Genomic DNA, 12640 nt, shown 5'->3' on the forward strand with positions numbered 1-12640 from the left:
ATCTGTTGGAAATTGATACTGTTGCGTGGGTGTTTGTGTTTCACGACCCCAAGTCGAGATGGGGCATTATCTCGGTGGAGCTCCTCTGGCCACTCGGGAGCGTAACAGACTGAAGTGACATTCCCTGAGTTGTCGCAGGGCGACGACGGGAACGGACGAGACGGTAACGCTCTTGTACCGATTCCGTGACCTTTGGCTAGCGAGGTTAGAGGATGCTTGGCCATGTACGCGTTGAGCGCGGAACTGGGCATCGCTCATTACGAAGTCTCATGCACGGACGTTACCCGTGATGTGACGAAGAGAGCCAGGTTGTGTGGACGGTCCATAGGGGAGATTGTGGCGCATGCTTAATAAAATAATTGGACCAAAATGAGATTTTGGCGTGAGTGGTTTAAAAAAGGTATTTTGGAAAAAAGAACATGTGCTGTTGTTTTATGTGGATTATGTCCGTATGGGGACGCGTGATTTTTATATATCTCTTGGATGTTATTTTGGCTAATTACTTGCTGAGATGTCATAATCTCATTGTGGTGTTTTATCCTACGATTCCGTTTTATGATGCCGTAGAGTCTGATGCAGAGCCTGAGTTTGAACATGAGGGGCAGACTCCGCCAGAAGTATAAGTTGCTGATTTGTTGTTCAGCGTTTTGGGATTTGTTTTCCTTATGATATTTCATGTCTTTAATTTATCTGTCGGATGACTGTATAATTCTTGTAAAGTTATTTTACTTTTTTTGAACAAATTTCTGGTATTGAATAAAGAAAGACCTTTTTATTTCTCCGCTGTGAATATTATTTTGTACACTTATTGCATGTTGTACACACTCTGAGCACTGGTCGTTGGGATGAGTGATCCGTGTTGTCATTATCTCGGTGTCACGAACTCCACTAAAATATCACGTGGGGATCGAGGGCGCCACAAGTGAGACCCTGCTGGGATCACCCTCACCACCCATGCCCGCCCCGTCCGCCCACCCCTACCAAACATAATCTTAAGCAAATATGACAAAAATAATATTTCGACCTTTTGTTTGTTTCTTTATTGTTTAATGATAAATAAAGTAATAAGTCATTTTCCTATCATTATCTAGCTTATAGTTTTAAACTTTTAGGCTCAATCCCCTGAATGAATAAATAAATAAATAATTAAATAATTAAAAAAGCCAAATTTATATGAGAAAATAAAGACAAAATCCATGAAGCAGAAAAATAAGGCAATCTTGTCCTATAAAAATGGTGAGCAAAGGCAGAGAGATCTGAAGATGCGGAGCTAGCTAAGTAATAGAAGGTAAACATGTGTACTCGTGGATAAGGCTTGACAATTAAAGATATTCCAAAAGCCATTGAACAACTTTAACGGACAAATTGCCATAAAACAGGGTCAGTCAAATAACGCAGAATAGTAAATATCTCTTGGGTTTATACTTTATTCCTCTTCCATCCTTCAAAAGGATGAGATGATATAAAACAAAAATCTAATCTCGAGTATTCCTCCAATAATTACATTCTCTTGGATGTCTTAAAAAAATCAGATTTTTTTTGAGAATTTTAATGATTTGATTGTAAGTAAATTTATTAATTATTGTACTAATAAGTCAGTCATTTGAGTTATAAAATAATTTAATTTTAATTTAGATCAGTCAGTAGCTTAGAAAATATAATTTTCATAATAACTTAGATTGTTATTATTCTATAATTTGATTTTTCTGGATATATTGAATACGAAAATATTATTTATATACTTATAATTTTTACTCACATAATAATACATACTGACGTGTTAATTATTAATATATTAAAAATTAAAACATCCAATCATTTAAAGAATTATACTGATCTGGCTTCATGAACTAATTATAAGAATTATTATTATTATTATTATTATTATTTTGCATAGTGAGAAATCAATAAACCTCAAGTCGATCTCATTCCTTTAGTTATATTTACGTAAATTGCCATGCACCAGTCCACCGTCCGAGTTAAAAGGCTGGCCATTGCTTGTCATCCGTACTGAGCGGTAGCACGTCACCGTGCTATCACCTTTCAGTGGCCACGTTTTGCCAAGTGTCGAACACCCAGAAAGCCAAGGAAAAACATTTATAAATAGCGTATTGAACTGCTTCAGACACTCTCACAAAACCAAGGTGTAGCGTAGGGTTTAATGACTGCTTCTTCTACACCCTCTTCATATTTTTAAGAACTGTTTTGAATCAAAACGATTGATTTGGTTTTTCTACCTCACCTTCTCTCGCTCCCCATTATTGGATGATTATTTTTAACTGTTATTTATTTTTTATTTTTTTTTGGGAATTCGGCATTTTCCACCGGTAAGTGCTTTTTTTCTTCTCTATCTAGTTTTCGTCCCTATAATGTATTGCCATTGGAGTACTGATGCAACGGTGGAATCGATTATATAAGTATTTATGTTATATATTTTTGAGTTTTTGCATATGAGTGAAAATGTTTTATGAATTGATCTAGTGTTTATGCAAATCATTTTTGATAAATACCATGAAAATGGTATTGTATACGTAATCATATTATGGTCTGAATGACAATTTATACTGAGGACTATTTGTAGGACACGTGCTTCTGCAAACAATTTTTATGGGTTTTTCATTCTTGTCAGTTTTTAATGATATTTCACTTCTTGGGTGGTTGTGGAAGGTTCAGTTAGGAGGAATAACACGTTTAAACTAGGTTAGAGGAGGGAAGTATGGAGCCTCTATGTGAGTTTTGTAGGGTGGCGAGGGCAGTGGTGTATTGTAAATCAGATTTGGCTTGCCTTTGCTTGCACTGTGATGGGTGTGTACATTCTGCTAATTCTTTGTCCCGAAGGCACATGCGTTCTCTCTTATGTGAAAAGTGCTACTACCAGCCTGCAATTGTCCGATGCATGGATGATAAAATGTCTCTTTGTCAAGGCTGCGACTGGAATGGCAGTGAGTGTTCAAGGCTGGGGCATCGGTGCCACCCATTGAATTGTTATACAGGTTGCCCTTCTTTGGAAGAGTTGTCAAGGATTTGGTCCTCACTTCCTGATATGCCCCCTTCAAGTGGTTTTGATAGTGGTTGGGAGCACGTGAGCACACTGCCTATAGATGAGAATTGCATCAGCAACTGTTTGGAACAAAGAGACAGTGAGGGATCCTTTGGGTTGGTGGCAAGCAAGCTGAATGAACTAGAACCTTGCTCTAAGTCTGACCCTTGGATGGAGCTGTCTTCTGTGATTCAACCGAATCCAAATTCCATTCCACGCTGCAGAGATCAAGCACCTCTCTTCCCTGAAGAATCAAGTTTGCCAAAGGTAGTATTTTTCTTTGCTCTTAACTTGGTGAAGCAGATAGTTATGTGCTAAGATTTTTGTCTATTTTATTTTTAAATAGTTACATGGTGTCTATGTCTATTTGAAGGATATAGCCTTTTTATTTGCTCTTTGAGATTTAAAGAACTAAAAGTAATTCCCTAAAGTACATTTTATCTTCCTTGTCAAGTACGTTTTGAAATTCTGAGCCATTCATTGATTTCCTTCATGTGCTTCAGGATGCTTCTGATTTCAAGGATCTTGGAATTTATGATGGCAATGATCTCTATGAAGGTCTTAACATGGGTGATATTCCATTAACCTTAAAAGATGGTGAGATATTTGGCTGTCCACAAGGTACTACCAGATACCAGTTCGAGGATGGAGGAATGGAATGCCAATCGATGGAGAAAAACTTATCAGTCACTGAATCTAATGGTCCTATTGAGAGTGCTTTGGAGGTTATATCCTTCACTTGGATTTTATTTCTTTTTTTTTACACATAATCTGCTACCGTTATTCCACTTCTCTTTTCGTGAAATTCCCTTGTCCAATCTAGAACATAATGCATCCATAAATATCCAAGTCAATTTGTTTGCATCTCACATGATTATGGGCACATTTTCATATTGACATGTGAATTACTGCTGAGTTATACTTCTAATAAGAAGCAATAGTTTATCACAAATCTTATCTGTATAGTGCACAAAAAAATTGCAAAGTCCTATTGATCAGCATTTTAAATTACATTCCAAAACGCACCTATTTTTGAGAACTTCTTATAATCGAAAATGATAAGATTCATTTTCATGAGTTTTGTGAAATTCAATTCCTTTATGAACCAGAAGCCTACTATAGATCCATTTTTGCACCATTTAATTTGGTAGGGCTCAAATATGGCTTTTAAGCACTGCTACTACATTAAACTATTCATTTTTGCTTTTGTAAGCTAGGTGTGACCTTTTATTCTGTTATTACTTAAGTGGAGAACTTTTTTCGGTGGGCAAGACTCACCTTGTGTATTGCGGCAGGCATCTTCGTCAGGACAACAAAATTGTGTGGCTTTTCAATCTTCTCATCTTGGTGGGTCAACTAGTGTTATGCAGTCCATTAATGGTAATGCAAATTTCTTACCAATGAATCAACCTTGCACTGGAAACCTAAATCTGGGGTTACCTACCGGGCAAGTTCACTCAAGCATGTCACTTTCATTATCCAACATCACGGGTGAAAGTAGTGTAGCTGATTATCAAGATTGTGGATTGTCACCCGTATTCCTAACAGTTGAATCACCTTGGGAATCAAATTTGGAGGCTAGCTGCCCACAAGCAAGGGAAAAAGCTAAGATGAGATACAATGAGAAAAAGAAAAGTCGATCGTATGTGTCTCCAATCTCAATTTATATATATTTTTTAATTCAATCTTGATATATATGTGTGTGTGTATATGCATCCTTTTGTTTTTATAATATAAATACAATCTTGACGTATGCATCGTTTCATTTCCAAAAGTACTTCAAAAAGGCATCTTTTTCTATTTCTACCCTTTCAAATGCTCTATATGATAAGTCTAAAAAAATGGATTATTTTGGTATTCATTTCAGTCTTGATCCTGATATATTTAGGAAAAGATAAATGTGGCCTCTGACACCTCTTTTGTACATCAAAGTACCATTTACTCCCATATAAACATTTCGATAATAAATGAATACTGGTATTGCTTCTCAATTACGATTAAATTCCATAGATTATCTTTATCTTCCTTGTACATCGTTTATTCACTGAGGTGTGCCTTAAGACATCTATCATTTCATAAAATCTATGTTTTTGTTTTTGTTAATGTATAGGTTTGGTAAACAAATAAGATATGCCTCACGCAAAGCCAGAGCTGATACTAGAAAGCGTGTGAGAGGGAGATTTGTGAAAGCTGGAGAAGCATATGATTATGACCCTCTTGTGGCAAGGAACTTCTGAGCCATATCACCCAATGTCCACTCCTTGATTTGCATGGCAATGCCTGCTCGGATGAGGTAGTCCTTGCAGTAACTAGATTATGTTTCATGTCTGAGATTATGGATATCAAGATGATCTATATTAAATACAATTTTTATGATTTATGGGCACTTTTATCTGATAAAGCTATGTTCTATCACTTTATGAGATTAGGTGTTCAACTCAATCATGCACGTATAAAGAAAAAACTTATTGCAAAATTTTACTATGAGGATGAATCTTAAGGTCTTTTTCCTTATCACGTGACAAGAACTAGTTGTCTCATTTTATGCTATAGACTTCGTATCATGCTCTTATATCTGCTGGCCTGTTTATTTTTCCCGATCTCAGAGTGGGATAGTCCACGTTCCACTGAACAATCATCTTCCTACAGGTTGTTTACCTTCTCTGTCTCTTTCTCAGCCAATCCAATATTGTAACATGTGCTTTGTTCCTTTATTTTGGAACCATTACAATGCACCCTTAGTTTGATTATGCACCCTTTCTTGGAATTATCTTGATTTTCTCCTTTAATCAAATGGCAGCAGATTTTGTGCACATTAGCATATCTTCAGCACTGGTAGCCCTTAGAATAAATTAGACATTCACTTCTCTGGATTCTGGAATCCGTATACTGCCTCACCTAATATTTTAGTAAGTCTTCCAACTAATTTCTTACGTAATGTAACTTTTTATATTTAATATATCACATACACTCATATATAGGCAATTATTTCCAATTTCACCAGTCAATATCTTACTCTTTTGTTTATGTTTTGGCAATGGCAACAGATAATCAGTCGGGAGATGCAATTGACGAAGAACCTCCTGTGAGAACCTTTGGTTCATGTCCTTTTGTGTATTCTAGCAAAAAGCCTCGTTCCCTTTTGCTGCCCCCACCTCCAGAAACCTTGCCATAAGGTAGAAACATTGTCGCAAGTCATTTTCTATTGTCTTTGTTGCATTATATATTTAATCAGTTTTTACTCAGATGTAATATTTTTTTAACCATATTCCCATTTTACAACTTGTAATAAAATTACAGCTTTCATATCAAAGAATAAATAGCCAATACACTTTCTGTTCCATTACTGGAATATTTTTGTTATAAGAGTACATGTTTTAAGAGCACTTTCCTACTCTAGGTACTTTCTCAATTCTTGTTTCTGTGCTAGAAATTAAAAAGAGGGTACGATCTACAGCATTGCTCAAGCTGGTCAGATATGAACAGACCAATTGAGCACTTGACTAGATATTTGATTTATGGTTTTCTTCTTGTCCTCTTTTTGCATAGAAAGACTAGAAGTAATGATCCATTTCATTTAACAGGAAAAGAGCAAAATTAAACTTCAAGAGTGTCTGGCTGTTCTAAAGTTAAGAACATTGGCAAAGGAAACATTATATTATCTCTTATAATTAAAGATTATGATTAAATGATTATGAATAAGACTTCTGTTGGGAAAAAAGTACTGGCTACAGTTTGAGAGTGCGCTATTTGGTAAAATTTCTTTAGAAGGATGGCAAGGAAGTCCAGAACATGAATTGAAGCAAGCTTTCTGGGTAAGAGTTTGCAATCATCTGGGAGCTGTATATATCAATCTTGTGTGCTATTTTAGCAGCAACTTTAGCTCCCTTTAAAGGACGAATCACCAATAAAGAATTAGTGAAAGATCACGAGGCAGCAACTGAGCTGACATTTTATAATGTTGAGCTATTTGGACGTACTCTTGGTGCTGACGGTATTCCTCACTACTACTCCACATCCAGGATCTCTCCCTTCTGCTGAACGTCATTTTCTTTTCTTTTTTTTCGTTTGGCTAATCAGTGCTACTCTACCAATTACCTCATGTATAACGAGTGCAAACTGCAAGGCTTGGCTTAACTACAAGAAAACTATTTATTTGCGGCTAGTTAATTCTAGCGAAATGACTATTTACAGTTAAAATGATTATGTTTTGGTCACAAATAGACTTTTCGTCACAAACAAATGGTCACAAATATCTATTTTTCTTGTAGCGTGCGCTTGTGGTATTATTAGGATGGGTGTGTGTTGGGACATCTCACATCTCTCGCATATGAATGGTTTATCTCTGTGATAGTCTAGCAATGATCAGAACAAAACAGGTGGTGGGGTAATAAGAACAATACATGAGGTCATACACTATACAAATGTTTTAACAGAATGTGGAACAGATGATGGAGCCATGAATTCTTGGAACTTCTGGGACATTCGGGTTTGCTCTTTATATATGATTTTAGTTCCATTTCCTTATTAGATAGTGACGTGATATTGTCCTTCAATTATTATATCAACTCTTTTTTTTTTCTTAAATAATAACGTACTAAGATACGAGTGGAACAAGGATATATAGTATATAAATCGCTTTTTCTTCATATTTTCTTTCCCAAAATCATATTCAAGGGTCATCTTTTTTTTTTTTTAGAGTTATAAATCTGTATCAACCATTGATCAAATCTAGAGTAACATGAACAATCTATTCATTATTTTGAGGCTACTACGCATCCTTTTTGTAACAGATATTTACCCACCAGCATATGATATATGGATCACCTTCTTAATTTACCACCACAAATTCCTTCTGGTATATGTGGTGAGACAGATTTTTGTCCACAATATAGCTAGCTAGCCATCTTTGTGAAGTAAAGTTCAACAATTTATATGTGAATGTGAGGAGGATCAAAGAAAAAATATGCATCTTGTTGAAGTAAATATGGTTAATTAAATTTTATACCCTTGTGATTCATATTACCATATATCATTGGTTTAGACTTGTATATGCTGTTGCAACTAACAAAAGGTCGATGATCCCCTAGCGAATCCGGTAACCCAGAAACATATGAAATTCACTGCTCTATGTAATGGCCAATATTTATATATATATATATATATGCTTCATAGATACAAATCCTCTATGCCAATGGACAAACAAAGAGTACTGACAGCCTCAAAAGAAAAGGAAAAAAAAAGGAAAATACATGGTGAAAGATAAGAAAATACTGATCTGAAACAAGAATAAAAAAGTGAATATCATAGCAGCAGAAAAGGCATTTTTAGCTTCCTCGAGCACTGCTTCCCTATGTCCGAATTACATGAATGATCACTTCCCTCCGACAAACTTACTATTGTTGGAAGCATCACCTCGAACGAAGCTCCAAGAAGATATCGTTGAGTAAGGTTTTGGCATGTGTTGCAGAGAAAGCACCTAATATGCCTGAGGGCTAAGAAATTAGCCCCATGAACACATTTATCGCATTTTCTGCACAGAAAAGCATCATCGGCTTGGCAATAGAGTGAAGCCCTGGAGCCACAGAGCTCGCAAGGCACCGTGACGGCGGTGGCACCAGGCGGCGTATCTTCTGCATCTAGGTGGGTGGACTGCAGCCTGCAGAGGCCACCTAACTTTTCCTCTTCTAGTCCTCTGCACATTCTTTAGAAGCTGAGTATGGCGTGGCAATGGCATAGAAGTTTGAGGAATTAAAGTAGCCTTTTATAGAACGTACGTACACAAAATGCAAAAATTATAATCCCACCTGAAAAGAAAGATTAATTTTTTCTTCTTTCGTTGGCCACACGTTATTATTTCACACATGGGGGCCATGAAACTGAATTATGTCCGAGAATTCTTCAATAATGACAGCCTTTTCTTTTAGCTTCGTGGGTTTTGGTCATGTCAAGGAATGATAAAGTCTACAAGAGGTTTGGAATTTGGATTAGAGATGAATTGAGATGGTTTGTAAATAATAAAATAAAAGTTAAATTATTTATTATATTTAGTGTGAAAATTTAAAAAAGTTATTTTGAGATTTGAAAAAGTTGAATTATTTATTATATTTTGTATACAAATTTGAAAAAGCTGTAATGATGAGATGAGATGAGTCGAGATGAGTTTTGAATCCAAACCTCTCCTATTAGTTTAAGTAATGAGGTAATCTCATATATTCTGTGAATAATAATAATAATAAAATATTAAATAGTAATAAAGGGTAAGTAAAAAATAATAATAAAATAATAAATAATAATACTCTACTACCCAAACTAGCCCTAAGACTTATAGTAGAGAAATTATATGATTTATATAGTCTTAGGTATTTGGATAGGAAATTTTAGGTCTAGTTTATTTTTACAAATTATTTCATCTCATTTCATCTAATCATTACAATTTTTTAAATTTTTACATAAAATATAATAAACAATTCAATATTTTCAAATCTCAAAATAAAAATAATATTCTAATAATATTTTCTTAAATTTTTAACTCTCATTTCATCTCATCTCATCTCATCTGTATATAAAAAAAAAGAACGAGAAAAATTATACTCCATCCAACACAATATATGAAAATAGAAAATTAATGAATTGAAGAGCTGCATACCACAATCGAAAAAGGAGTGATTGGGGGAAGTAGTAGTAGAATATAATTTGATTGATCCAAAGGTTCCTTTTAATAATCGAGCAAAATGGAGAATTTTTGTGACACCACTAAATTTGACAAAATAGGCAAAGATAAAACTTGAATAAACCCTTTATGCTTTATGGGATTCTTGGGGAGTTGTTAATAGCCATGATTTATGTTGTTGGGTGGTTAGCAAGTCAAATTGGGTTTCTAAAAAGAAAGCTTTCTTCTATGGCCATGAATTTTTTAGCCATTTTTATTTTGGGACCCACCTACTTGGAATAGAGTTCTTTGCATGTAGGATAAGTTATGGGGTTAGGATATTATAAATATTATTATTTAAAAAATTCTTATTATCAATTATTATTTATTATCTTATATCACATATTTTATATTTTATAAAAAATATTATCATATTTTATAAATAAAAAATTATAAATATATAGTATGAAAGTAAATAGTGATTGATATATATATATAGTATTATTTTATTTATTTTCGCACTATTTTTCGACCAAAAATAATACGAAATTGGAAACTGATTTGACTTGTTTTGTATACATACGTACACCCTTGGTTGCCTGCCCACTCTCTATTGGAACCCCATATTTCATGGAGCCCACGTGGCAAGCGGGGAGAGGAGAGGGTGTCCTTGTCCACACATTGAGAGTTAGCGTTGGTACATCAAGTCCACATGTGTGGTTGAAACTTGAAACTTGAAAGCTTGGAGCTCTTATAGATTCCATCCAGATTGTGACTGAATTTTTGGAAATTATAAAAACGACTGTAGAAAAAGGTTTTAAAACCATAACCTTTGTTATAAGCTGTTTTGTTCGATTTTTAAAATTGAATTATTGTAAGACATAAATAATTAATAGAAAGTTATGGGTGCTGCTGTCAAAGAAGACTGAACTTCTTGACGATACATTCGTTTGGTTAGTTAACTACTCTCAATTCATCTTAATTCATCATTACAATTTTTTTTAATTCTAATATAAAATATAATAAACAATTCAACTTTTTCAAATCTCAAAATAATAATAATATTAAAAAATAATATTTTAACAATATTTTATCATCTCAACTCAACTCAACTCAACTCACTTCAACATCCAAACACAACCTAAGAAATACAAGTTTGCAAATTTCATCTAGGCTTACGTGGATATATTAGACTAGACTCAGTTTAGATTCAGAAATATTTATAATCTATCTAATTTTATCTCATTATTATAATTTTTTTTAAATTCTCATACAAAATATAATAAATAATTTAAATTTTTTTAAATCTTAAAATAATAATAATATTAAAAAATAATATTTTAATAATATTTTATTTAATTCATCTAAAACTATCTCATCTCATTCCACTATCTGAACGAGTCATGAAGATTCTGTTTCTACTTGTGTTTTATTGGTTATATTTGGACAAGTATGAATCAAGACCGTAGGCATACATTCTTTTTATATTTTTCATGCGCATTCGATTCGAATTCCTTGCAATTAGAACACACATTTCTACAATTGATGCGTGCAAACATAATTCTTGTGAATATTTTCGATTTGGATAAAGATACACTTACAATTCTTTTATAATTATTTTAAAATTTATTTTAAATCAATCAATATAATTGTGACAATTTATTAAAATATAATATTATTAATTTTACACAATAACCCTTCAATTTAAATAGAGTGGTAAAATAATTATAGATTAATTATAAATTTATCGTTTTTCATAAATAAATACATGTATATGTGTGTATTAGATTATTAGTTGAGAACGAAAAGATCACAACTTTGGTCAAACCAATGAAGGAAAAAAAAAAAAAAAACAAGGGTTGTAGTTTATGTTAATGGGACCGACGGTCCGAAACCATACATGAGTAATATCCCGATCGATCGAATCAACAATATCTACTTGCATGATCAAAAAAGAGAAAAGAAAAACAATATATACTTGCAAAGGGTTTGCAACCTCGATCCTCCCTGCAAAACCCTCTTCTCTTCTGATCGCCACAATTCCATATCATGAAATCGAAAAATGACACGATAATAATTGTAGGATTCTTATAACTTTGTAATAATTGTTGGATTCTTATAACTTTGTAATTCGTTACTGTCCAGTGATTTTTAGAAGAGTAATATTAGATATAGTTATGAATTGTATAAGTGTCACATGTACACTCATTTTAAAAAAAAATATAGTTCACTATTAAAAAATTAATTTTTTATATGAGTCTTATATTTATTCATTTTTTTTAAATGAATAAACGCACTTACGCACTATATTATAATTACAAATATCATTTTTCTTAATTTTAAAAATGTTATTAGATAGAGTTGAGTTGTCGACTGAACTTAATTTTAACCTGCTTAATTTTAATATATAGTTGGAATTAATGTTTCCTTTACAGCGATGGAGCAGCATTGTTAACGATTATTAGCTACAAAGTACTGTTCAATTAGGGGCAATGATTTTATTTCATCATAGAGCTCTTTAGAAGAGCTCTTTAGAAGCTTCAAAGTTTCAAAACCTATGGAGGTCTCGTACCCTTGTGGTTGTGTAAAACAACATTTAAGATGTGCATGTCTTGTGGTTGAAGTCTATGATCTTCTTCTTCATCTTCCCCTTTGCTTATATATATACGATGATAAACAACTACGAATGTTGCTAACATATAATGAATAATTTTTTTGAATAATCCAAACTATTCCAATTTATTGCACGAGAGTTTTTAAACTAATGTGTTGCTGCATGAGTTTAATAAAGTTATGAAAGGCTATTGGTGGAGTCAGTTAGCTGATGAGAGGAAAATCCATTAGATGAGGTGGGATCAAATGGGTAAGGCAAAGTCCCTAGGAGGCCTGTGTTTTAGGGATTTTGAGAATTTTAACTTAGCACTACTGCCAAGCAATGTTGGAAAATT

General features: G+C 33.5%; 2 protein-coding genes across 5 annotated transcripts; one reads left to right on the top strand and one right to left on the bottom strand.

Moving 5' to 3' along the window:
- Positions 1–2133: 2133 nt before the first annotated feature.
- On the top strand, positions 2134–6383 carry LOC109010156 (zinc finger protein CONSTANS-LIKE 12-like). 4 transcript variants are annotated; one of them, XM_018990877.2, is made up of 6 exons: positions 2134–3307; positions 3544–3765; positions 4336–4682; positions 5151–5333; positions 5841–5949; positions 6088–6383. In XM_018990877.2, the coding sequence occupies exons 1-4, from the start codon at positions 2717–2719 to the stop codon at positions 5275–5277; spliced, it is 1287 nt and encodes a 428-aa protein (XP_018846422.1). In that variant the 5' UTR covers positions 2134–2716; the 3' UTR covers positions 5278–5333; positions 5841–5949; positions 6088–6383. The 4 variants fall into 4 exon arrangements, with proteins under 4 accessions (XP_018846422.1, XP_018846423.1, XP_035543378.1 ...); XM_018990878.2 differs by having other exon boundaries at positions 2308–3307; positions 5844–5949; XM_035687485.1 differs by lacking the exon at positions 5841–5949 and having other exon boundaries at positions 2308–3307.
- Positions 6384–8344: 1961 nt separating this feature from the next.
- LOC109015440 (B-box domain protein 30) lies at positions 8345–8743 on the bottom strand. Its single transcript, XM_018997908.2, has one exon. The coding sequence runs from the start codon at positions 8741–8743 to the stop codon at positions 8345–8347; it is 399 nt and encodes a 132-aa protein (XP_018853453.2).
- Between the last annotated feature and the right edge of the window lie 3897 nt (positions 8744–12640).

This window comes from Juglans regia, chromosome 1 (genome assembly GCF_001411555.2).
Source record: "Juglans regia cultivar Chandler chromosome 1, Walnut 2.0, whole genome shotgun sequence".
NCBI classification, from domain to species: Eukaryota; Viridiplantae; Streptophyta; class Magnoliopsida; order Fagales; family Juglandaceae; genus Juglans; species Juglans regia.

What these genes read in the sequence shown, in the direction of transcription:
- LOC109010156 (XM_018990877.2), top strand. Translation starts at nt 2,717, where the DNA reads ATGGAGCCTCTATGTGAGTTTTGTAGGGTGGCGAGGGCAGTGGTGTAT. An exon ending in AAGAATCAAGTTTGCCAAAG is followed by an intron (nt 3,308 to 3,543) that starts GTAGTATTTTTC and finishes CATGTGCTTCAG; the next exon opens with GATGCTTCTGATTTCAAGGA. An exon ending in CTATTGAGAGTGCTTTGGAG is followed by an intron (nt 3,766 to 4,335) that starts GTTATATCCTTC and finishes GTATTGCGGCAG; the next exon opens with GCATCTTCGTCAGGACAACA.
- LOC109015440 (XM_018997908.2), bottom strand. Translation starts at nt 8,743, where the DNA reads ATGTGCAGAGGACTAGAAGAGGAAAAGTTAGGTGGCCTCTGCAGGCTG.